General features: G+C 38.8%; 1 protein-coding gene across 1 annotated transcript in view; it reads left to right on the forward strand.

Moving 5' to 3' along the window:
• Positions 1 to 24,469, forward strand: part of GOPC (golgi associated PDZ and coiled-coil motif containing) — a 44,600-nt gene extending 20,131 nt beyond the window's left edge. Inside the window, exons 2-8 of the mRNA XM_039532039.1 lie at positions 575 to 739; positions 11,806 to 11,981; positions 13,482 to 13,647; positions 17,588 to 17,683; positions 19,601 to 19,765; positions 20,486 to 20,666; positions 21,181 to 24,469. Of these exons, the coding sequence (XP_039387973.1) occupies positions 575 to 739; positions 11,806 to 11,981; positions 13,482 to 13,647; positions 17,588 to 17,683; positions 19,601 to 19,765; positions 20,486 to 20,666; positions 21,181 to 21,299 (1,068 nt within the window). The 3' untranslated portion in view covers positions 21,300 to 24,469. The remainder of the gene's footprint in view (positions 1 to 574; positions 740 to 11,805; positions 11,982 to 13,481; positions 13,648 to 17,587; positions 17,684 to 19,600; positions 19,766 to 20,485; positions 20,667 to 21,180) is intronic.
• Positions 24,470 to 27,376: the final 2,907 nt, after the last annotated feature.

Here is a 27,376-nt window from a genome sequence, read left to right on the forward strand (position 1 = left end):
AAATAAATCACAAACTTTTTATTTAGAAAAGGATTTTTAAAACCATTGTAGAAGTAGATTTCTTTTGTAGAATCCTATTAATCCTAGAACAAGTTTTTAAAAATTACTCGGGGTTTCTTGGCATTTAGGGCAAATCCTGGCTTACCTTACCAACAAATATTTTCTGTTGAAGGCAGGGAGGCTGTGATTCATCCTATAATTTGAAAATTTCATTATCAGAAGAAATCTGTGTAGTCTCTGTGGATATGTGCTTTTCATTCATGGGAGACTATACAGGAATTTATGCAGAGGCTTCATTTTCTTTGTTGTTAACCTGTAATGGATTATGAAGGAAGTTCCATCCAGTCTCCAGAAGAGTGGTTGTGTTTGTGTGCTGAGAGTTGGAGAAGAAAATGTGTTATAAATAGAGGAATCCTTAGAGGGGTATGAGAGACCCTTGGAAAGAATCCAATTCCATCTTTATTTTACCTGTATGTCTGAAACCTTTATAGTGTAGCATGTGACTCCATATTGTAATAATGAGAAACAAAATTTGAATAATTGCACTCATTGTTGGAATCATGATATCTTCCAGGCGCAGCTGGTGGATCTGAAATCTGAACTGACAGAAACTCAGGCTGAGAACGTAGTATTGGAAAAAGAGGTGCACGATCAGCTTTTGCAACTCCATGCCATTCAACTTCAGTTGCATGCCAAGACTGGCCAGAGTGTTGATTCTGGGGCAATTAAAGCAAAATTGGTGAGTATCCTAGATTAAAGGAAAAAGTTCAAACTACACTTTTTTTTTTTGACTGTGTAAGTGGTGAAATGTTAATGTTGCTGGCACAAACTTATTTGAACACCAGCTTTAAAATAAACAAGTATATGTTACCTAGGTTTCTTATACTATTTCTTGTGAAGACTGCTAAAATGATGAGCTAGTAACCAACTATAGCTGGAAAAGTACAGTAGAGAGAAAAAGAGGAGTCCCAACCGGATGTCTATCAATATTCAGGGTTGCAGGCTGTTTGCTTTGAAATACATATGTAATAATTTCAAAGAAATTGTATTAAAGTTCTGCAGTGGGGAAAAATTGATTGTGCTTTTTTGTTTTTATAATATAAATAAGCTCTGAGAGTTGGTGTTTTAACTTTTGAAATATTGGAAATATAATTTTTTGTTGAAGGTTTTATTTGGAGAATGCAGAGAGGTTGATAGGCAGTTTTCTTAATTAAAGAGGTGAAGGGGGTTTGAATCTTGTGGGTTATTTTTAAATAGCTTTTTTCAGTGTTTTATTAGGTGTTAACAAAAACAGAATTTTAAATAAAGTCAGCGTGTGAATGAGTGTCAGTGTAAAAATCACTTTTCTTCTCAATCAAGTTTAAGTTCCTTGGAAGTAAAGATTGCTATTCTTCAGTGGTTCATGGAGTTTTCCTGGGGTAGAAAAGATCTTTGAACTTCTAATTTGAAAAGTAAGTATATCTTACAAAAAATAACCAGGACTTCTTTTTGCATTGTAAAGAAGCCAAAAAGAGGAGACACCCATTCCTCCTCCTCCCTCTCCATTCCACCCTGGAGGGGTTTTTTTGTGGTGAGGGTAACTACTAGAGATAAGACTGAAACTTTTTCAGTGGTCCTCCTTTTTCCATATTTGCAGACTGGGCCACCTCCCATCTCAGTCTTCTTGTTTAATTCAACAGATCATCAAGAAAGACTCCATACACCACTGGTGATTTGTGAAACACATTTTGAGAAATTATTTGGCAAATGCCACCGAATAGCCATTATTTATTTTATTTTATTTTATTTTCCTGTTAGCCTACTCTAGATTTTAACTGGTGATCTAAACAAGAAACATTCTTTCTCATTACTAATCACAGATAGCATGGTTTGAGGGTCCAGCATGAACAGAATTTTAATAAACAAAATAAAAATCATTCTATATAGGCTATATGAGTTGCAGGACTCTGACCTGGTTTCTGAACATTGTTTACACACTTTATAACTCTTACAACTCATAAGCCATGTTTGTCTATGACCATGTTGAAAATTGTTTCTCAAACAAGTTCAAGTTGTGAAGCCTCAACATACATGGAATGTTTTCCTGTTACCTTAATGTGTATTAAAATACAGAAATCCCAAAGGCAGAGTAAAGCAAACTCAAAAGATTAAAAATCTAGGCTTATGAGTACAGTTTCAACATATATAAATCCCTAAACAATATGGCAAAAGTTTACTCCTTAGTTTTAACTATGAACACAGACATTTTTGTGGCTTTAGTGCACAACTATAATATTTTTCTATTTGGTTCAGGTAGTTTTTTTTTAAATAGACAAGCTTCAGGATTTATCTATGTTGAAACTGTACTCATTAAAAATCTAGGCTGACATTTTGTCCTTCATTCAGTATGGTGCCTTGCCTCATCCCCTTTCTTATAAACCGTGAGACTTATCTTTTGAATTTGCTTTACTCTGTCTTCTGGGATTTCATAGAATTTTAGTGGCGAGAAACTGTCCTTTAAACTGTTTTAGCTATAGAAACTACAAAGGTTGAAGAGCTTGAGCAAGCAAAATTGGAGCTACTTAGATGACAACGAAAATTGAAAATCTGAGTTTTAGGTTAAAAAGAGCTTAAGTGGTGACCTTCTATCAGTCTGAATCTGGCCAGGGGAGCATTTTGAAGGGAGACCTTGTCAACAAAATGTGTTACTGGAAAATACAATGCTGCATATGTTAACCTCCCTCCCTCTGTGCCGAGTATACAACTTCTCTAACTAGAGCATGGGGGAAGGTTGATATGCAGCTTACTATGAATGCATATTTGACAAACTCCAAATTATGCAAAACGTTGGTGAATGAAAACCTATTTAAACATTCAAGGTTGCTCAGCAGTTGACTATATGCAGTTTACTCTACAAGCGCCTTTCAGATACGATCTGTTTTTTAATAGCCTGTCTGTGCTGCATGGACACGAAAGCTCTTTTGGTACTTTTTGTAAGAGTTTTTATAAGAGTTTGACTAAAGTGACTTTGGTCAAAATTGTATCTCCTCCTGTTTTGCAGTGCATTATATATATGTTTTTGCTACTTACATACGTATGTCCCAGTGGCTGAATACCAGATGTGTAATATATAGCTTGAAAAGTATTTTATAATGTTATGTAAATCTGAATTATAATTTAACTATCAGGTAAAACCCTTAGTTTAGGTTCAGAAAGGCTTAGAAGCAAACCTGTATTTGTTGTTCTTTGAAAAGCAATTATTTTTTCCACAACAAAATGTGGAAATCTTTATAGCAATCTTACTGTATTTCAAGCTTTTGTAGATCTTCCCAGTACTTATGTTTCGTAAGGAAATAATGTATGTAATTTTCTAACAAATAATTGTAATGATTTATTCCTTACAATACATACTTTGATGCAGAAATTGCTACAAAATAAACTTTTTTGTTTAATACCATACTTATTTTTGTGTCCTTCAATAAACCTAGTACATTTCCTTAATAGTGTTCTGACAGAATAAGACTGATATTTGCATTTATTTTATGGCATTTTCTAGAAGCTCACTTTGCCACTGTTTGCCAGTTTTTCTGATTGTGGAACTGTTTTCTTCTTTCTTAAGTCTATCCTTTCTGTGGATGAGTTGGTAAGTATGCTAGTTGCCTTCATCTGTATTTAAGTCAGTGCTTTTATTTTGTGTGGCAGAATACATATTGGCCTCTGAGACTAGAAAAACACATCTGGCTGCCGCCCCCCCCCCCCCCCCAGTTGGCCACATATCTGATATTGTTGACAATTTTTAGTTTTGGTGCCTTTTTTTTCCCAAGCCTGTGCATGTCTGTATTTGTTTATGTTTCTGGTTGTTGCAACTATTTTGGGATGATAGGGCCTGGTAACTTATGAAATTCTGAAGGTTGTCTGATCTTGCTACATAGAAACAAAATCTGAAACTGTTTAAGTATTTATTTAAAAATAACAATATCCAGCATGTTATGAGCAATAATTTTTGTACATTATCAATTTTCTCTGGTAATATATCAGTTTTCATACATTCCCCTCTCTCCTCAATTCCCTTTTTGTGAGTGTGTTGTTTTTAATGTAACTTTCCTATTTGTTAACAGTCCTCTGGTGCCTAAAATATGTAAGCTTAGTAGTGTACTTATAAGGAGGTGTGTTTGGTAGTGGTTCAGACTTGAGACTTTCACCTCTTAAACTTTGCAAGTGATAGACTTAAAGATGTTTAAATAATGTCACTGTTTTCATAGAATTATGGACCTTATAGCTACTATTAAACATTTGTTTTTATCTATTGAAAAATCGTTAAGTAATTGAGATCTGTTATTCTTGAGTAGAACTTCATATTTTTAATGTTGTCTATATTAAGCATAATTTTTCTCCTTTAAGGAATATTAGTCATGATATAAACACTAGAAAACAATATCTGCTTATATAGGCAAAATATAACTGATTTGGGAAAAGGCTGAGGTATTCTTACACATTAGGACACTAACCTGTCATTCCATCTTACCTCAATACATTTTATGTTAAGAATTAGCCATTTTGTAATGATTTGCTGTAATGTGTGGTTAGATGATTTTTTTTTTTTTTTTTTTTTTACAGCAGTAAGGAAATATCGTTCACTGTTGTGATGGTAAACATTGTTTTATGCAGTGTGTGACCTTTTAGTGCCAAACATTGTAAGTGTATATTCTTACATGCCACTTAAAGAATGGACAGTGTTAGAATGCCACTTAAAGAATGGACAGTGGATAGCACTGTGTATGTTTAAGGTTCAGTTCCAACTTTCATTTTAACCTCACCTTTTTCAATTGCATATAACTTCGTCTCACTAACTGGTTCTAGAATGTAATTTTCCAGCCTTTGATAGAGGCCAGAGGAGAAATTTTGGGGTGGAAAATTTGAGCAATTTTTTTTTGCGTATGTTTGAGTTCTATTCCTTGTTTCTTCTGGAAAGAAATATTTCACAAAGATATCTGAACAATGGTTCAAGTTAGAAACATCAGACTTGATTTGTTTTGTAAATATAATTAGAATATAAGGAATAAGCCACATTTGAAGAAAATCAATGGTATAGCTTTACACTTACAATCATTTAAAGTGGATCACTTCACACATGAACAGTAGAATTTTGTTATTGGTTTTTTAGTTGATCTAAAAATTCTAGATCACTTTAGAAAGTTAGCTTGTGGTAGTTGAGACTCAGAAGGTTGGAATTATGAGCTTCTTTTAAGAGTTGTCAAACCAAAATCCCTGGATCAAGGAAATTACACATTCTAGAAGCGCTTAATCTTTTCTCAAGTAAAACCAAACCAAAAATACCCAAGGAAATGCTATGCAAAAAATACCAGTAGTATAATGTTAGGGTTCAGAAACTAAACAAAAATGTCAGGTAATGCAGAGCTCTGTGCAGGGTTATAGCTGCATCAGTCCCAGGATACTAGAGAGACAAGATGGGTGAAGCAATATCTTTCATTGGACCAACTTCTGTGGGTGAGAGAGACAAGCTTTCGACATAACGCAGAGTAAAGATTGAATGTTCGATTTTTAATCTGTTCCTTCATGCATAAGCCTTAAACTATGGCCTCTTTCTCACATTTTATATGTATAGCATATCTTACAAATTGAGAATAAATTGTACAATCAGCAGATATATACTAGCTCAGATCTTTGGGAGTGTTGGGGCACCTTTGTGCTATCCTGGTAGTGCATCGCAACCCTAAAGCCAGCCTAATGGCTACATGAAGATCATGCCTGCTTATTACACTCCCCTGAGGTAGAGTTGCCATAATACAACAAGGGCATGCCCCTCGTTGCAGCCAGTATAAGGGATGTGGCTAGGGCATCCCTGCACCCTGGAAATTCCTGTAATTGCCCCATACCATTGGGAGGAAGTAAGTTAGACCAGCCCAAAGGCCAGTGTATAACCTTTGGAATGGGGAGGCTAGCAAGTATTATGCCTCACATTTAGAGGATAGATCTATCAGTGGCTATTTGTCAAGATGGTCAGGGACACAACCCCAACCTCCAACTGTCAGAAGCTGGGACTGGACAACGGGAATGGATCACTTGAAATTCCCCTGTTCTGTTCATTCCCTCTGAAGCACCTGGCACTAGCCACTGTCAGAGACAGGATACTGGGCTAGATGGACCATTGGTCTGACCCAATATGGCCGTTCTTATTACCTAACTTATCTATTTTAAATTCAGAACCTGTATTATACAAAAAGTATACATAGTGCATATGGTATCTTCAGTCCTTTGGTGAAGCTGGGAAAGGGTGTATGCTGTAGTTCACGATTGGGAGACATAAAGGAAATATTAAGCCAAAATTGTTGTCACTGTATTTTGCGCCTCTCCCCTCCAGTCCTTCTGACCCTGAGCTGACTGTGGCTTTGTGCCAGGTTGCTCTAGTTTGCACCTGGGAATCAACCCAGCATATACCCAGCTCTGGATCAGGAGGTTCATGGGGAGTGGCACAAAGGTGATTTAAAACTACCTTTATGCCCCCATCCTGAGCTGTGCCATGCATTTCTCAGTCATATTTAAGGATTGGGGCCAATATATGTACTATGGTGTGCTACTGCGTAATACAGTCTCCTTATTAAACTACATAACATGGCAATTTAGGAGATGAGAAATATACTAATCTTCATCATATGGGAAGCTCAGCATTCTGACAATTGTCTATGGCCATGCCACTATGACAGTAGCTGTGGCTGGAAGCCAGTTGGGCCAAAACCCATCTAACTTCCTAGATCAGATCAGTTTCATAAGACAGTGCAGGGTTAGTAGGCAGCAAGTGTGTTACAAATTGTTGTGAACTATAAAATGGGTGTCTCAGCTCAGTCCATGGTTTTTAGTGTCCAGCAGAGTTATAAAATTATTTTGTTTTCAGATATTTAAAATACTTGACATTAGCATCAATTACCTGGGTTGTAATTATCTGATGATACACTCTATTGCAGGGGTCCCTGAATTTCAGTGACATTTCGGCAGGGACGTCTCTCGATGATGCCGCTTGCCGTCGACAAGTGACGTCATCGAGAGGCGTCGCCCCCGAATTTTGGCGGCGACGTCACTTATCGACAGCAAGCGGCGTCATAGAGAGGCGGTGCTCCACCGCTGCAGTGGTCCTTCGTCTGGCGCCCGCCAGATGAAAAGGTTGGGGACCACTGCTCTATTGGTACCAGTATGGGGTAGTAGGATGGTGAGGTTGTTTGGGTTTTTCTTCCCCACACAGGAATGCGCATGGGGTGTCATCAAACATTTACAACCAATATTTGATGGGGACCACATGCTGAAAGAAATCTTTCCTGAACCCTCTGTTCTGATCTTCAAACAACCTCCCAGCCTCGCCAATCTCATCATCAGAAGCAAGCTCCCCACAGACTAGGACACACCAACTCAAAGCTGTACCAGATTCTGCAAGAACAATAGATGCAAAACCTGAAGACGTATCTTCAGTGCTATGATGATCAATACCCTCTACAACACACCTTTTAAGATCCATGGGTCCTATAAATGCCTATCACGACGTGTGCCCTATTCAGAGCATCAAATGCCCCAACACCGCCTCTGCAGGTAACACTAGACAAGCACTACGCTCTCAAATGAACTCACACTAAAAAATGATAAAAGGCAAAACCAACCTGTTACACATAGGCAAATACTTTTCACAAAGAAATCATTCACCTACCTCTCCAGTATGGGGTATGTTCAGATAATTACAACCCAGTGTAATCGATGCCAATATCAAATTGTATTTTAAATATCTGACAACAAAATATGTACGTTTTAGTGAAATTTGTATAGGTATTGCAATAAAAAATTACCAAAGGAAATAGTAGTAAATGTAGTAGACCCTATCCTTTTACTGTTCTACCTTTCTGCTATGATTTTTTTCCATTATGTGTAAGTAATCATAATCTGCCTTCATCTTTCAGTTTTTCTCTAAAATAATACCAATCATAGTTGAGTAAATTACCGCCCATATCTGTGCTCTGAGTCTTGGAAAAGATAATTATATATTTTCTCTGCATTTAGATTGAGGATTGTACAGTAATTTGAGTTTCCATAATTGTTTTAATTCTGAGGAATGGAGAGATAAGGGATAAGAAGATACTCTTAAGATTAAAAATTGAGCAGCCTCATATTAAATAAATCTCTTTCATACTAACTAATGTAGGTCTCATCATATCTGGAATACTGAGTCTTTTTGCTGAATTCTATGCATAAAGTTGCACATTTAGGCACCAATCCTGCAAGAATGCTCCACAAGTGAGGACCTTCACATGGACCCTTTTGGCTTTATTAGGGCTTTGCATGATCAGAAATCCTTTCATGTTGAGCAGTTTTCAGGATAAGGACCTGTGATCTTAAAGGAATACTGTCAACTTGAAGTCTAGTCACTTTTTAAAAGTAGTTTCAGGTACAACGCTTATCCGTGAGTCCCCCTGAAAGAAGTGGTTTTACCAGGCCATTTCTCTCTCTTGCTGGATGAAAGATCCGTATGAACAGCAGTTGAAATTGACAACATGCCCATGCATAGGAAACGGTGACACCAAATGTACACGGAATGCTGTCAAACGGCCAAAGTAAATAAACTGAGAAAAATATTTGTCTCTAATGTTTCAGTTTCAGTAAAATTTAGGTGTCACTTATAACAATAGTGTGTGTGTGTGGGGGGTGATTTTTATTTAATTCCATATGTTTGCTGCCAATTATATGCTTAAGTGTTTTGTAGATAGACATATCCTGAATAAAAAAATTCACAATCTAATGGCAGACAGAGGTTAGGGGAATGATAAACTTTTTATGTTCCCTTTAGTCAATGGACAGACAAGTTATTTTTAATTTTATGCTGTTGCTGATTTTATTACCAGGCTTGTGTAAGTCATAGACACCAATAGGCACATTTAGGATATTTTGGAAGAGCCAGTGAGGAGGTTTACCCCTGAATCCAATCTTAATTGACTGATTTTGAATGAAAATGGTAGCACCACCAACAGTCTCTTTTGCTATAAGAATATGTAGAACTAATCTATACCTAATTTTCAGCTGTTGGTAAGTTTCTTTCAAGAGAAATAAGTGATCTGTGTGAGGCTGGCACTTGTGGATCAGTTTGGACATAGTCTTTCTGTCTAATTTCAAGTCCAGGCTCTCTCTCTCTTCCTAGTCTCCCAGTTTTCCACACTTAGGACTGGTCTACACTAACGGTGTAAGTCGATCTAAGTTACACTTACTGCAGTTATGTAACTGAAGTTGATGTAACTTAGGTTGACTTAGCGTGGTGTCTATACCACGCTATGTTGGCGGGAGGGCATCTCCCATTGATATAGCTTCCACCTCTCGGGGAGGTGGAGTACAGACATTGACAGGAGAGCGCTCTCCCATTGACTTAGCGTGTATTCACCAGACCTGCTAAAATCGATTGCATCGATTGCTGCATTGATTGCAGCAGTGTCAATTTAGCCAGTAATATAGGCATGGTGACTTCAGTTTCCATTTTGATGATCTGTTTGACCCCTTAACTGCGTGTTTCCTTTCCTTTGAATCTTCATTTGACCCACAGTCCTGGTTCAACTTTCCCACTCACCAAAAGGGCTGTTCATTTGACATGGTTTTCATTAAACACTGCTTGCTCGCTCGCTCTTTCTCTCTCTCTCTCTCTTCCAGAGTTCCGCTCTCTGACCATCACTTGGTGTCTTTAAGCAAAACCCATCAGTCCTTCTCCTCACCCTTTGTCACTCAGCCTTTCCATGCTTCCAATCCATCAGCACTGACAGCTTAGTTGCTCTCCTCCATTTTTTCCCACTGATATGGTCATTGTCCCTCTCTCCCATACAAGATCCACCCTGCCAGCCCCCTTCCCTGGATCACCCCCAGCATCCGTTTCTTCTTTTCCTGCTCTTGCACTGTGAAGCAACATTCTCATCTGCTCTCTTCCTCTAACCTTCCTACTTGCCCCTGTAACCCTGTCACATCCCATCTCATGATCTCCTCTACCTTACTCTTCAACTTAACCTCTGCTTGTCTCTGGCTCTTTCCCCTTACAATACAAATATACCGTAGTCTCTCCTGCCCTTGATCGCACTTCCCTTTCCAACTACTACCACATCTCCCATCTCTCTTTATCACTAAACTTATTGAGCTTATAATGTACAATCTGTCTGGGGTTTCTCTTTGTAATTCCATCCTAGACCCTGTCCAATCCAGCTCTGCCTCTTGCACACCACTGTATCCACCCTCAACGAAGTCTCTGATGCTACAGCTCAAAATTAGTACTCCATCCTGTCACTCAGGCCGATAATCAAGGTGTCATCTTTGAGTTGGACCTCTCTGTAAGACCTCACATCCAGGCTATATCTAAACCTTGCCAATTCTTTCTGCATAACCTCTCTTAAAATCCAACCTTTTGTATCCATCAACACAGTTGAAACTCTTGCCAAAGCTCTCACCCTCTCTTGTCTCAATTGCTGCAAAATCCTTTTCTCTGGTCTTGACCAATGCAGTCTTGCCCCATTCAGAATACTGTTGCAAATATCATTTTTTTAGGCCATTGCTTTGACTGTGTTACTTCCCTCTTTGCATCCCTCCACTGGCTCCCCTTCTCTATTGCATCAAACATAAGCTGCATGTATTCACTTTCAAAGCCCTTCACAGTCAATCCCCAGCCTACCTATCATCTTTCATTAGGTATTGAGTTGTCGACATCCACCTCTGATTGGCCCATGATGTCAGCCTCCATCACCCACTTATTATATTTTCAAATAAGCACTATGTGCTTTCTTGCATACTGCCCCGCAAGCTTGGGAAGTACTCCCTGTAAACATCCTCAAAGTTCCTTTGCCATGATGCTTACAAAAAGCTTGACAACAGTTAGGCAATCGTCTGTATACCAGCAGTCCTGTCACCCTGACCAATATTGTCTCATTGTTTCCTTGTATTCCCCATCTGCCTAAATCCATCTTTTGTCTCTTGTCTTCTACTTAGATTGTAAACTCCTTGGGGCAGGGACTGTATTTTAGTTTTGTGTTTGTTGAGTGCTAGCATAGTGGGGTTTCGATCTATGACTAGGGCTTCTGTGTACTACAACAATATAAATAACAAATAGTAAATTAATATGTAGCATATTACTGCCATTGGAAATTAAACTCCAAATAATTTCCAAAAGTAGGCAGGTCTTAACCCTGGCAAGCATGACAACCAGTTCCTTTCAGAGATACCATCACATAGATATCGTCACCTGTGTGTGTTTGGCATATATTTTAAAGGCCTTGTTTGACTATCTCTTAAATTTACCACACATTTGATAGCATAAAGGTAATTTGATGTAAGGCATAATTTGTTGATGAAGTGATAACTAATTTTATTTTTAATTTTTGTTTTAAATTGATGACTGTATTACATAGTGTTTTGTCTAGACGTCTTTAGTATTGGTGGTGTTTAGGGGAGAGATTTTCAAAGGCACAAATAGGAATTAGGTGCCTGGCTTCTACTTACTTTCTATAGAGTTAAGCATATAATTGTCCTTTGTGCCTTTTGAAACCTTCCCCTACGTCCTTTATTTAAAGGAAAAGGATCCTATGATGTAAGGAAAGTTAATCCCAATGTAAGACAATTTTGTGGCTCTTTTGTAAGAGTCTTTATAATAAAGGAACTATAGCTTCAATACCACAATACTTTCTAGAGGGAGTAATGCATTATGTAATGCTGCAGTTATTGCATGTTTATTTGCAGAAACGTTTAGCACTGTTCCTGAAATGACTTTAAGAAAAAAATGGGTAGTTTTTATTTATTTTTTTTTAGGAGAGAGAGCTTGAAGCCAACAAGAAAGAAAAGGTGAAAGAAGCTCAACTTGAAGCGGAGGTGAAGTTACTGAGGAAGGAAAATGAGGCACTTCGTCGACACATAGCTGTGCTTCAGGCTGAGGTTTATGGGGCAAGACTGGCGGCCAAATACCTAGATAAAGAACTAGCTGGAAGGTTTGTACAAGTAATTTCAGGTCCACACTATGATGATTTTGCTATTTGGGACAAAGGCCATCTTTTTGTTCTGTTTATACAGTGCCTAGTACAGTGGGGTCCTTGTCCATGAGTGGGACTCATAGGGGCTACGATAATACAAATAATGGTATATGAGAATCAGAATTATGGAAGGATTAGGATATGTTTAACCTTATGGGTCCTCTGTTCCCCCTGCTATTGAAAATAAACCAGGCTTTCACTATGTCCATTGCAAACTGTAACCAGCCCCTTGGAAGCATCTTTTAGGAATATGCATACTTCCGGCTAAGCCTTGAGCAGAATATTTCGGGTCAGGTTCCTGCCCCATGTAAGAAAAGCAAATGTCTGTTCTTCAGGGAGAGAGAAAAGAAACCCTTCCGTCTCTCCCCATAGAAAAAAAGTTTGTTTCCCTTAGCTCCATGAATGATCTAAGGTGACTACCTCAGTAATAGCCTAATTCCAAAGGTATGTTTAAAGAACCAATATTTATTCCAAAATAAAAAGGGAATTTAAATGTAAAATCATGGCTTATTTATATTGTGGTAAAACTTAAAGGCTCCACTCAGGGACAGGACCCCATTTTGTTTACTCCTGTGCAAGCATTTAGGAAGACAGTGTTCCTAGTTCAAACAGCTTAAAATCTAAAAAGACAATAATCCACTGAAAGGTATGGGAAGGGGATTGAGCAGATAAACAGTAGTGAGAGTGATGATAGGGACACAATGTTAGTTCCTTTTATCTTTCAGAATGTTTAGAAACTATCCCTAACTACCTCCTCTACAAAGCTATTGTTAGTCCTCTTTTTTGCATTTTATTTTTTACCCTTTGTCTATTTTTTATTTCCCCAGTTCTTTGTTTTAAAAAGGATATTAAATTATCCTATGTGCCAAAGTACCCCTCTATTATGATTTCACCCACTGTCCACTGAGACAGTTCTCCAAGGCTGTCCTCAGAAACAATTTGGGCCTCTTGGATTGCAGGGGCAACCCAGACGGTTTATTTTTCTGCCATTATTGCAGCTCCAGCTGTTGCCAGGCAATGTTTCTTGCCCCACACCCAGGGAAATGGTTGGAGGTTTCTACCCCAAATGGTTGCCTCCAGTGTGGGTTTGGGCTTCTGAGGCAGGGTCCAGAGTTGGAGGAGTTGAGGGAAAGAGAGGATTTCACTAGATAGGGAAAATCTTGCCGTTACAGTTGATTTAAGCAAAAATCCTCACCTTACAAGCCATATGTACTTGTTTCAAGGAACTGTGCTGAGTACTGTGAGGTAGGTACATACAGCAATCCACAGTCCTGAAACTTTCAGTGAGTGCTGTGTGTGTACATGCTCAGCACTGTTGCAGTTGTACTGGTTCGAGCACATAGGTGCAAGTTACAACACTGCAGTTCACTAAAGCAGATAAATTGTGAGTACTGAACTACCTCAGTTTTCAGTTGTGATGTATTGTACACACTCTTTTTCTTCTTCCTCATTTTGTAGGGTCCAACAGATTCAGTTACTAGGTCGAGATATGAAGGGTCCTGCTCATGATAAACTTTGGAACCAGCTAGAAGCAGAAATACACCTGCATCGTCACAAAACTGTTATTAGAGCATGTCGGGGTCGTAATGACCTGAAAAGACCAATGCAAGCACCACCAGGGCATGTAAGATGAACTCTGATATTTCTTATCTTAGTGAACCTGCCTTCCCCTCTTTTCTCCACCAGTCCTTCACAGCTTTTCAGGGAGAACTAATATGTATAATCCTCCCTCTTCATGCTTGTTCTGCTGTAGTTTGTATTCGCTTGTATGTGGTGACATAATACCGAGTCATTATGATGTTACATATATTACAGTGAATTAAAGTGTGGTTTTATCTTGAGTAGTGACTCTGCTATAATGGCCTGAGTGCACCCTGCAGCTTCCATTGATTTCCCTGGCAGCGATGGGTGCTCAGCCCTTCTGAAAATCAGACTACTTCTGTTTAGGTGTCAACTTATGGCTTTAGGAGCCTAACTTCAGGCACATAGGTTTCAAAATGTTGACTTAATAGTGTTCATTGTCAAAGCATCTTTATTAGGGCTGTGAAGCAATTAAAAAATCGCGATTAAACGTGTGATTAAAAAGATTAATCACGATTAATCGCACTGTTCATAATACAATACCGTTATTTCAATATTTTTGATTGTTTTCTACATTTTCAAATATATTGATTTCAATTACAACACAATACAAAGTGTACAGTGCTCACTTTATATTCTTTTTATTATAAATATTGCACTGTAAAAATGATAGAAGAAATAGTATTTTTCAGTTCACCTCATACAAGTACTGTAGTGCAATCTCTTTATCAATAAAGTGCAATTTACAAATGTAGAATTATGTAGAAAAAATAACTGCATTCAAAAATAAAACAATGTAAAACTTTAGAGACTACAAAGCCATTCAGTCCTACTTCAGCCAATTGCTCAGACAAACAAGTTTGTTTACATTTGCAGGAGATAATGCTGCCCGCTTCTTGTTTACAATGTCACCTGAAAGTGAGATCGTGGTAGTGTTGTAGCTGGCGTCACAAGATATTTACATGCCAGATACGCTAAAGATTCATATGTCCCTTCATGCTTCAATCACCATTCCAGAGGACATGTCTCCATGCTGATGACGGGTTCTGCTCAAAAATAATCCAAAGCAGTGCGGACCGACGCATGTTCATTTTCGTCATCTGAGTCAGATGCCATCAGCAGAAGGTTGATTTTCTTTTTTGGTGGTTCGAGTTTTGTAGTTTCCGCATCAAAATGTTGCTCTTTTAAGACTTCTGAAAGCATGCTCCACACCTCATCCCTCTCAGATTTTGGAAGGCACTTCAGATTCTTAAACCTTGGGTCGAGTGTTGTAGCTATCTTTAGAAATCTCACATTGGTACCTTCTTTGCGTTTTGTCAAATCTGCAGTGAAAGTGTTCTTAAAATGAACATTGTGTGCTGAGTCATCATCTGAGGCTACTATAACATGAAATATATGGCAGAATGCAGGTAAAATAAAGCTGGAGACATACAATACTCCCCAAGGAATTCAGTCACAAATTTAATTACAGTAACTCTTTGCTTAACGTTGTAGTTATGTTCCTGAAAAATGCTACTTCAGGTAAATCCAATTTCCCCATAAGAATTAATGTAAATGGGGGGGGTTAGGTTCCAGTGAAATTTTTTTCGCCAGACAAAAAACTAATATATACGCACACACACACACACACACACACACATATATATATACACAGTATAAGTTTTAAATAAACAATTTAATACTGTACACAGCAATGATGATTGTGAAGCTTGGTTGAGGTGGTGAAGTTAGAGGGTGGAAGAGGGAGGGATATTTAGCAGAAAAGGGAATGCTTTTCTGCTAAATGATGAACTAGCATTTGGCTGAGCCCTCAAGGGTTAACATATTGTTGTTAATATAGCTTCACACTCCACAGGGCAGCATGAATGGAGGAAGGGGAGACAGCATGGTAGAGCGAGACAGAGAGACACACCATGTGTGTGAGAGACGCGCATTGCCCTGTTAAGTACGCTGACTCACTCTAAGTACATTGCCTTTTTAAGTAGATTAGCAAGTTGAGACAGCAGCTGCTGCCAGCAAGCTCCCTCTGTCCTGAGCCCTGTCGTGTCCTCCCCCCACTCTGTGGAGATAAGGTACAGAAGTGGAGGCAGGGAGACATCCCGACATTAGCACCCCTCTTCCCCACACCTCTGCACAGCAAGGAGGCTTCCTGGGAGCAGCTCCAAGGCAGAGGGCAGGAGCAGCACATGGCAGTGTGTGGAGGGACAGCTGAACTACCTGGCAATTGATAGCCTGCTGGGCAGCTGTTGCACAGGGAACTTAGGGGAGCGGGGAGTTGATAGGGGGGCTGCCGGTCCACCCTGGTTCCAAGCCCCCACCAGATAGCTCCAACGGGCTGCTCTTTCTGCAAGCAGTGGACAAAGCAGGCAGCTGCCAAACAACTGTTATAAGGGAGCATTGTGCAACTTTAAACAAGCATGTTCTCTAATTGATAAGCAACGTAACAATGGAACAGGGTTAACCGGGATGACTTTAAGTGAGGAGTTAACTGTAAAGTATTATTTTTTTAACAAGCATCATCAGCATGGAAGCATGTCCTCTGGAATGGTGGCCGAAGCATCAAGGGTCATAAGGGTGTTTAGCATATCTGGCACATAAATACCTTGCAATGCTGGCTACAAAGGTGCCATGCAAATGCTTGTTCTCACTTTCTGGTGACATTGTAAATAAGAAGTGGGCAGTATTATCTCCCATAAATGTAAACAAACTTGTTTATCCTAGCTATTGGCTGAATGAGAAATAGGACTGAGTGGACTTGTAGGCTCTAAATTTTGGATTGTTTTGTTTTTGAGTGCAGTTATGTTACAAAAAAAAATCTACATTTGTAAATTGCACTTTCACGATAAAGAGATTACAGAACAGTACTTGTATAAGGTGAATTGAAAAATACTGTTTCTTTTACCATTTTTACAGTGAAAATATTTGTAATAATAATAATATAAAGTGAGCAGTGTACGCTTTGTATTCTGTGTTGTCATTGACGTCAATATATTTGAAAATGTAGAAAAAACAGCCAAAAATATTTAATAAGTTTCAATTGGTATTCTATTGTTTAACAATGCGATTAAAACTGCTATTAATTGCAATACATTTTTTTAATTGCAATTTTTTAGTTAATCGCGTGAGTTAACTGCGATTAATCAACAGCCCTAATCTTTATAAAAAATCTGAATAACAAACTTAATTAGAGTTGGGGTGAACTCAAATTCATGGTCAAAATTTTTAAAAGTGGCTCGTGACTTTGGGTGCCGCAACTGGATAAACCTTAAAGAATCCTGTTTTTTATAGAAAATACTCTTTTTGAAATAAAGCCTCTTAAAAGCATCTCAACTAAGTCACCTAAAATCACTCATTACTTATAAAAATATTGGGCCCTGTAGATTTTCGGTGCAGTTACTTTTTTTTTCTCATAATGTGTGATAGCAACAACAAATTTAACAAAATATAACAGGAAAAGAAGTATCTTGATATATTCTGCTTTTATGAGATTTTGAGATTGACTTTTGTTGTTGTTTTCTTATCTCCTGCTGGAATAAATGATCAGAAATGCTTGAGATTGTATACTGAATGTATTGACTAGATCACTGTAATAATTAAGGGATGGTTTCATAAGTTTTTTAATTTCACCTGTGGTCAAAATATAGTTTCTAGTATTGAGTGGTAGACCCAACTAGCTTTCCAAACTAATGACTTTTGTGTGGTCTGCCTCTCTTTTCTGGGGCTGACTTTTGTCTCATCCATTTATTGTTACCACAGGAACGCTACCTCCAATCAGGAGTGTAAGATGAGTAGTCTCTTTTTTGTTTCCATCATCAGTTCTTCTTCACAGTTTGTCTGGCAAAGAATATTCTATGTTTGGGTTGGCTTGTACTAATGTAACTTATCTGCTGCTGTGTATATTCTCCTTCTGCATGTGAAAAAACAACCATAAAAGTACCTTTTAGTTCATATGTTTATATTTATTCTTTTTTGTGTTAAACTAGGAACCAGATTCCTTAAAGAAGAGTCAAGGCGTTGGTCCAATCAGAAAAGTTCTCCTTGTTAAAGAAGACCATGAAGGACTAGGCATTTCAATCACAGTAATAAATATTTATATCTATTTTCCACCTTCTGTCCTCATTTACAGTTAACTTTTAGGTCATTGCTATAGCTGAGGGAGAATAGTTTAGGTGATACTGTAGCATGCAGTGATGCCAATTTTTGACATTTGGACAGATTGGAGTATTACAAGTTAAATAGTAATCTACTGGAAAAAACACTTCAATAGAACTATTTTTATATACTGTTGTCTATGAACAACAAAAGTAGTTTGTATCATCACCGTTCATGTTTTATCCAATGTAAGAATTGCTGTTGGAAATGTACAGAAATATTAACTTGAAATGTGACAATATTAAATTTAGCAGGATTATTTTATAAAATATAAGGAACAGTGAGTCTACCCCTTTTAATATCATCATCATCACCACCACCACCACCACCACCACCACCACCACCATCTCATGTGCATTAGACTGCATGTATAAACGAATGCAAATCATTTTGAGTTCTAGAATGTGCAAGATAGCTGAAAAATATCTGAAACCTCAAATATTTTTTTAAACGTCTCACTTCAGAAACATGCATTTAAAAAAACTCAATAATATTCCATTTCTGGGCATAGACTTTATATGCAGGTTAGTTAGTGGAGAATTCTGACAACCAATGGATATAATCTTGGCAAGCAAAGAGAAAAATCAACAAAGAATCCTGTGGCACCTTATAGACTAACAGACGTTTTGCAGCATGAGCTTTCGTGGGTGAATACCCACTTCTTCAGATGCAAGTGGACCACTTGCATCTGAAGAAGTGGGTATTCACCCACGAAAGCTCATGCTGCAAAACGTCTGTTAGTCTATAAGGTGCCACAGGATTCTTTGTTGCTTTTACAGATCCAGACTAACACGGCTACCCCTCTGATACAAAGAGAAAAATGAGGTTTTATAATAGAAATGCCTCACAGAATCTTGGCATAGGCCAGCTTCTTCAAATTTCGGTGTAGACTTCATACATCCAAATAACAGTGGGCTGATTTTCAAAGGCTAACTCAGTAAATGCAGCAGGCAGGGCTGGCTCTAAGTTATTTGCCGCCCCAAGCTCAAGTGGGGCTGGGCTTGCAGGCGGCACTGGAAGCGGAGGGAGTGATGTCACCTTCTCCCAGCACTTGCAGGGGCTTTACCCCCTCCCCCGCCCGGCCGCGCAGAGAAGCCCCGATATAAGGGGTGGCACAAGGCAGCGCAGCAGCCAGTGCGCAGATGAGGCAGCACAGCCCCAGCTCCCCGGCTGGACTCGCCCTCTCCTCCCCAAGTAGCGGCTGGGCCCTGGCAACTCAGCATCCCGGGGCTAGGGCTTCCCCTTCCCGCTGTGGTCGGGGGCGCGGCGCCCTCGCCCCATCTAAGTGGCGCAGCTCCGAAAGCACAACTGCCCCGAAAAAAAAAGAATGGCCAGAATGCCACCCTAGAAATGTACCGCCCCAAGCACGTGCTTTGCTGGTGCCTGGAGCTGGTCCTGGCAGCAGGTACCCAGTATCTTTGAAAGTCGGGTCACTTTGACTTAGATATGTAACTTTTAAGCAAGTGAGCCTGAAAATACTGGCCATAGTGCCTATATTTTATTGCATCCTGGAAGTAGCTGCTAAGTAACTGGCACAGTGTCTGATGTATAAAAACATTTTTTTTACTTTTACAATCTTGTTTCATCAATTTGTATATCTGATTTAAATATTTTGTTTTCTGTTAATAATCAGAATTACCGCCATTCACTCTTTGAGTATATAACTCAGATTTGTTCACCTGTCTGGGGGCGGAGAGGGGGAATTAAAGGAATCATTAAATAAATGAAAATGTGTAATTTTCTATTGTGAAAACTGAAACAAAGACTTAAAAAGCTATCAAGACATTGCTTTCCTGCTAACAGCTATTTAAATAAATCCATCTTTTTCTTTTTTGTGGTGTTAGGGTGGGAAGGAGCACGGCGTTCCAATACTAATCTCTGAAATCCACCCTGGTCAGCCTGCTGACCGATGTGGAGGTCTGCATGTTGGAGATGCCATTCTAGCAGTAAATGGAGTGAATCTGAGAGATGCCAAACATAAAGAAGCAGTAACTATTCTTTCCCAGCAGGTAACTTATATTATCCATCAGTATGTGGCTATGTCTTCTTTCTTCTTACCTATTGAGTTGCTTGGCATTTTTAAATTTTCTTTCAACCCCAGCACTTGTGTTTAGATAGTGTTTCCTGCAGCTGTATCACCTTATGTTTTTATGCTCTTAGATATTGCTTTGATGCGCTTAGATAGGCTGGATCAGTACTTAGATTGGAGCCTTCCATCTAAATGTGTAAAGGAGCATTATTGATTATTATTTTCTCAGTACTAAACTGTTAAAACCATATTTTATCCAAAACCTGAAATATTACTTTTATTGGAAACGTTGCCATACTTTCTCATGAAAATTGTAAGTTAGCCATCTCATGTCCTCATTCTTTGTGGGCTGGACTACATCTCCCATGATGCACCATGGCCTCCCTTGATGTACTTGCCTTTCCTCTCCAAATAATTAATAGATTTACTTAAATTCTTGGTAAACTTGTTCTTCACTAAGCATAAGTTTTGCAGACTTGGGGATCATACACATTCATAGCAAAAATGTTTAATTCCTACTTTAATGCAAATTTCAGTGCATCCTAAACTATAGAGCTATTATTGCACTTTGAGTAAGTGGTTAATTCATATATTTTCCCAAAGCATTTCAGATATTCAACAAAGTATACTTGTTAGCAGTCCAGTTTAACCCCTAGCCATTTTGTGAAATAAGTACATGATAATCTTTATTGTATTCTAGAGAGGGGAGATTGAATTTGAAGTGGTGTATGTTGCTCCAGAGGTAGACTCAGATGACGAAAATGTAGAATATGAGGATGAAAGTGGACATCGCTATCGCTTGTATCTTGATGAATTGGAGGAAGGTGGAAATTCAGGTTCTAATAGGAAAAATGCAAGTGCAGCTGTCAAACCATCAGAAGGTAAAACTTCTTTTGCCTAAATGTTAAAAGCTGAAACTTCATTATACAAACCTGTTTGACTGGAATTAAGAATTTTTAATGAATTTCATATGCCATCATGCAGCCAACTCACTTGGCTTTGTTAGGTCTCTCTGAAGTTCCTCATTCAGTCATCTTGGGTAGCCTAGATAAATCTGTATGATCTGCAGGTTTTCACTTTCTCTTAACCATGTTCCCATGCGAAAATTGACTATTTCTGCGTTTTGTTTTCTGACTCTTGTCCAGTCCTAATACAGTGACAATTGGTTCTTCTTTGTCCACTGTTTTGTAGATGTGTTCAAATATTTCTTCTAGATTAGAGAAGCATGATTTTCCTTTACAGAAGCAGTGCAGATTTTCCTAAAATATTTATCTATAAGTCTTTATAGTTCTATTTTTTAGTTATTTTAATGAGTTTTTCTGAAGTAAAGCTCATTGGTTTGTAATTCCTCAGATCACCACAGCACCTGTTAAAAAAATTATTTTTAATTTGCAGTGTTTGATAAGAAACCAAGTGTTGATGGACATGAAAATGGAGACCTAGGAAATTCAGTTGAAACTCCCTTAGAAGAGACTGCACCCAAACTAGCTGATTCTGCTGAGTCCTTGCCCTAAAGAAATCGACTGGCCTGATCACTTCTTCAGGAAAGATTGATAATCAGTTTAGACTGTTCCAAATTTTATATACCATAGTAGGTTGTAAAAGGACTATTAAAAATCAAAGGAAACCTGTATTACTGTTGCCTGAAAAAAATGGCGGTTACCTCAGGGCTTCTTTGTGAGCAATTCATAACGTGTAAAACTCTGTTCTTCTGTGACACACATTAGTTAACACATTGCATGTAAAATGGATTTTCCTTGAACTGTAAGCACCAAAGCATGTCGTTTCCAAAAGATAATCTTAATGCATTCAGCTTTGGATCCTATTGATGTCCTTGAAGGGTGTAGAATAAAATTGTAGCCAGCTTTATTTTGTTCCTTTTGTCACTGAGTAAAAGCAAAGAATTAACAGCACTTTGATCCAAACTAACCTTTAACTGTTAAAAAAGGGAGAAGTGAATATTTACCACTACATCCCTGAATTTTCCATTGAGGTTTTTTGAGCTGCAATTAAAAAGGGGGGGCGGGGAGGGAAAGGGGGAACAAAAAATGTCATGACTCAGATTTTCACATAATAGCAAAAAGCAAATGTTTTAGTTTAAGAAAACAAAAGTGGAAAGAACAACTGTTGAGTATTGTAAATTCTGATCTCCCAATACACAATCATTTTACATCTGAGGAGATTTTCAGCATTATTTAATTTCTTTAAACAATTTATTGCTAATCAATGCTGCACTTAAAATATTCTCCAAAAGTATTTAAACAGAGCACTGTTCTATTTGTTTTTTAAATGCAAAATTAGTGTAAAAATAGCTTACTGCTTGTTCAGAATTATGTCTGCCCTTGTGCATTGTATCTGAGCATCATACAGTCAGTATTCGTTATTGAATGTATACTGTTAGGACTGATATGAAGTAGTTTTATACATTGAGTTGTTCATCATGGGCTTGATCCTGTGAGATGCTGAGTACTTTTGGATGGGTACTGAACACGCTCAATTCCCACTGAAATTATCTTTAAATCAAAGGGAGTTGAAGACACGCCATATCTTGCAGCAGGTGCTCAGGGCCATGAAGTATCTGGTCCTAAATGGTATGACAGTCCTGTTAGCCTATAGCATTTTAATTGTTACTGTTTAAATGAAATACTGTTGCCTTCCAAGAGCAGTTATATCCTAAAATAGATAATTGATGTACATCTAAAGGCCCAAGGCATGTTTGGAAAATGGTGACGTTAATGGTGGTTTTCTTGGCTAGTTTCTCATACTGTATCTATAGAAATTTTAGTGAAACACAATATGCTCCATATGCAAACTATAAAGAAGTGTAATAGCTTTTATTAACCCAGGATAAAGCACGAAATGCCCTGCTCTCCTATTTACTGCTATGCAGCCTGTTAAACTGTAATGTGAAAAGATGAGATTTTTGTATTTTGAGAGTGAAACTAATGTGAAATAACAGCTTTGCAAATGTTACTGTATTGATGTACATAAATAGAGGAAAAATCTCTGAGGGCCTTTAGAGGAATATCAATTAATCTAACGTTTAATGTTCAAAACTTTTGATGTAGAACACAGTTCCTTATCCCTCTGAGGAGCACTATATATATGTTTATAGAGGTATCTTTAAAGTGTATATACTTTATTCAAAGATTTTGCTATTTATAAAACCTTTAACTGTTGCTCTTTTCATGAATTTTTGTGCATGGTTCCATTCACTCAAAAAGCTGTTTCATTTACAGACAATTTTTTGTTTGGTAAAGCATATTAAAATACTCTATAATATTGCCTCTAAGCATATGTTAATATTTAAAAAATAGGGCTGAATGCATGAGACACATATCACCAGTTGCTTATGAAGCTCCATGTATTACATGAATTGTTCAGGTGCATTTTAGCAGATGAATTCATCGCTGTAATGTTGCATCCAGACATTCATTGTGTCACATCTACTGTCATTCCAGTAAGGTGTACTCTGAAGCTGAGTGTAGCATGGAGCTCATTGTATTTCTCTGTCAGAGAAGGCAGTTCAATTTTCACTTTTTGGGTGTTCCCTCTCTGTTTGAAGATGTTAGACATGGCCTTCTGTCATGTCTAGGGAAGCTGCGTAGGGATAGTTATCTGTGGGAAAGAGAAAGTCCCTTCACCCCCTTGAAGCACCTAGAATCTCCCATTTCAAATACTTTTGCCCACGTCCAGTTTGAGGTTGGACAGGGTTGCTGAAGTCGTTTTCCTTCCATCCCCACTCTGCCTGCCTGCTGCTTTGATCATCCTGTAGGTGAGATCAGTGATAGAAGTGGTGTACTGTCTGGGAAGATGACCAGCATTGACAAATTAATGCCAAAATTCCCCCTGCCCCCCATGTCAGTTTTTCTGACCTTTTGTTTGGGAAGCCCTGAGTCGGACAATATTGCTAGGACTTTCTGTGAAAGGATAGTGTGGTTGTACTCCATACTTCCTGCTATAACACTGCAGATTTATTGTTGGGATAGTGAAACTATTAGAAGTTCTTTTTTAAGGCAACAGTAGTTTAACAACAAGTTGCAAAATCTAAATGCAATCTATAAATACATTACTCTGTTTTGCCAATAACTGGAACACTCAAACCCACTGCTTCCCAGGGGTTGATTGAGTTGGACATGAAGAGTTTCCAAGGAAAGTAAGATTTTCATTTTTTATTTTTAAAAAAGTATAGAACATTGTTTACTTGTATATATTTTACTTCAGATAATAAAACAAAGCTCTTAAGAGAATAGAGTGCAGCTTTGTGTGGATAATTCCTTGGCCATATTTTTTAAATCTTCAGTGGAATAGCTATCTCTTGGTTTTTTAAAGGAGAATGGAGTTTGAAGGGAGATGGGACCACTGCTTACTAAGAAACAAGCTTGATGGTAGTAAATTAACTTGGGTCATAAATTTGTCTTTTTGTATTTCTGTGGTAGAAGTGTATTTACTACAGTGGAGAGGGTTTGTATGTATCTCAAACTTACCACAGATGTGTTGATAATGGATATGGTGAGCAATATTCAAATGTTATTTATTGTATAATGTATCCAAACACCCTTCCATCTTGGGTTGGTCTCATATCTGTGGAAGGTGTAACATTTTGCAACAATTGTATTATACCTAGTTAAGCTGAGTTTCATATTTTTTTATTAGCCTGTAAATAAAGATGGGATCTTATGCATTACAGTTGTTTCTGTTCCTAATTTACAATTAACATTTCAGGTTTTCTCTGTTTTATTTATAAAATGTGAATAGGCAGCAAACAGCATACGTGATCTGCTTCTGCTATATTTATTGTTTTACATCCAGATACAGAGTATCGAGCCCAAAAGACATTGACAAAAATCAAACTCCTTAATATAAAGATTAAAGCTAATACAATCTTGGTCAGTGAGATGTAACAGCAAATTAAAAAAAAAGGGAGATGGTGGTGTAGGAGACCTCTCAAAAATAATTAAATTTGGGAGATGTTTCTTGTTGCAGTTTTTCTATACTGGGATGGGGGAACAATCTGATAAACACCAAGTGTTCGGTTATAATGCTATAAACATCTCATAGCCATCAGCCAAAAAGATCTGCAAAGATCCAGACCATTGAAAACCAGTCAAAGGATTAAATCTTTGGGCACCATTGAAAGCATGAATATATCCTTTTCTATTTGATATGGTAAAAGAATAACAGGTGGAATGTGTGTGTGTGTTTTTGGTTTTTATACCATGGGGATACAGTAGATGCCATCCCTTGGAACGTTGGTAATTTCTAGTAATCACTTAAAATTAATTTGTATTAAAGCTTTTCAGTTCACATTTGAAGAGCCCCTAACTAATATTTGCTTTATTACAAAATAGTTCTATTATAAAAATATTTAAAATTTCCTTTTACTTATCCCTGAGTTCAAGCTCTTCTATTTCCCCTGTAAGAGCTGATATCCACAAAAACCTGAAACAGCATTTTTCTGTGTGCTCTACACTGCTTTGTTTTATTACTGTAATGTCTAAGAACCAATCAAGAATGGGGCCCCATTGTACCAAGCATGGCACAAACAGAAGTAAATAGACCCTGTCCCAGAAAGCTTACAATCTACATAGAGCAGATAGACGCAGGGTGGGCAAAGGGGTAGAACACATCAGCAGAGTGAACAATGTGATTGCACAAAGCATGTTAGTTCCACAGAAGAAGCAGAGGAGAAGAGACTGAGGGAGGGAGAGGGTTGGATTGGCAAACAGCCAATCAGCACATAGCAAAGGAAGTACAACAGTGTTTCCCAAACTTGGGATGCCGCTTGTGTAGGGAAAGCCCCTGGCAGGCTGGGCCAGTTTGTGTACCTGCCGCGTCTGCAGGTTCAGCCGATCGCGGCTCCCACTGGCCAGGGTTCGCTGCCCCTGGCAGGTTGGTCCAGTTTGTGTACCTGCCGCGTCTGCAGGTTCGGCCGATCGCGGCTCCCACTGGCCACGATTCGCTGCTTCAGGCCAATGGGAGCTGCTGGAAGCAGCTCAGGTCGAGAGACATACTGGCCACCGCTTCCAGCAGCTCCCATTGGCCTGGAGCAGCGAACCGTGGCCAGTGGGAGCCGAAATCGGCCAGACCTGCGGACACGGCAGGTAGACCGGTCCGGCCTGCCAGGGGCTTTCCCTACACAAGCGGTGTCCCAAGTTTAGGAAACACTGACGTACAAACTGCAGAAAGTTGTCTGAAGGTCCCTGCTGTGGCTGCTTCTGCAGCTGCCCCATCGGCTGGAGTCTTTGGCTGGTTCCTCCTTATAGTTGTCTCCCAAGCCCACATGTCACGGGCAGAGAAGAAGCATCACTTGGGTCCTAGTTTCCCTAGACTGGTGCAGGGGACCTCCCTGACATATTTCTGGGCCTCAGAGGTGCTGGGAGAAAGGGTGGCTCTAGTGGATCCCATTTTACTCTGCCCCCACATTCCCACCCCAGTGCAGGAGTCCCTGCTTTGACTTCTGCAACTGCTTCTACTGGCTGGAGTATTTGGCTTGTTCCTCTGCAACTTTTTCAGGCAACATGGCAGTGGCAGTGAGGCACAATCTAGGTCCTAGTTTCCTGTGGGAGGAGGGGTGTGTGGAGGATCGACTCTTGCAGGGAAAGCTGCACTGTAGACTTGAAAAGATTAAGTGATTTTCAAATAGTTCTAACTTTTTTCCTTAGGCCCTTTCTGTTCTGGACCTGTCTTTGCAAACACAAAGAAATTGAGGGTTGGTAATGTAGCAGGCCTGTTTGTAGGATGGGGATGGTATTTTTTGCAGACTGAAAATCTGAATAAGGATGCTACAGTATGTGCACTGAGTAGTGAATCTTTAATATTACAGGAATGCAAGTTACTGGTAAACTTATGGCTGCCTTTAACAGAAAAGCATTAGTTCAATTTCTTTTCCCTCCCTTCCCCCTTTGGCAAGTTGTGGCCATGCCATGTGAAGTAATTATTTTCCTAGTAGGATCCATGTTAGCAGCCCTGTCATCTCTGTGCTCGGTTTGTCCCAGCCATAAAAGCAGCACTGTATCTGTTCCTGACGTTCCCTGCATCTGCACGCATGCACGTGTGGAGACCTGTGCTGGAAGCAGCAGAGCTCCTAGCCCACATCTCTTGTGCTAATAGTCTCTGGGGTAAAATTTTCAAAAACACTTAATCCCATTTTCAAAACTGACAATCACTTAGGAGCCCATTGAAAATGGGACTTAAGTTCCTAAATCATTTAGGAGCTTTTGAAAATGTTACCCACAGGCTTTAGCTTTTTCAGACATCATATAGTTATTAGAGAGACAAGGTGGGTGAGGTAATATATTTTTTTTGGACCAACTTCTGTTGGTGAGAGAGACAAGCTTTTGAACTTACACATAGTTCTTCTTCATGCGACCTGGTAGGACCCATGCTAGCAGCCCTGTCATCTGTGAAGAAGAGGAGGAGCTCTGTGTAAGCTCAAAAGCTTCTTTCTCTCACCAACAGAAATTGGTCTAATAAAAGATATTACCTCACCCACCTTGTCTTTCTAATATCTTGGGACCAACATGGCTACAACAACACTGCATTCCCTATAGTTATGCCAGCCTTATTCACAGAGCACTGAGGACAAGGG

Source organism: Mauremys reevesii, linkage group 3, assembly GCF_016161935.1.
Source record: "Mauremys reevesii isolate NIE-2019 linkage group 3, ASM1616193v1, whole genome shotgun sequence".
Lineage (NCBI taxonomy): Eukaryota > Metazoa > Chordata > Testudines > Geoemydidae > Mauremys > Mauremys reevesii.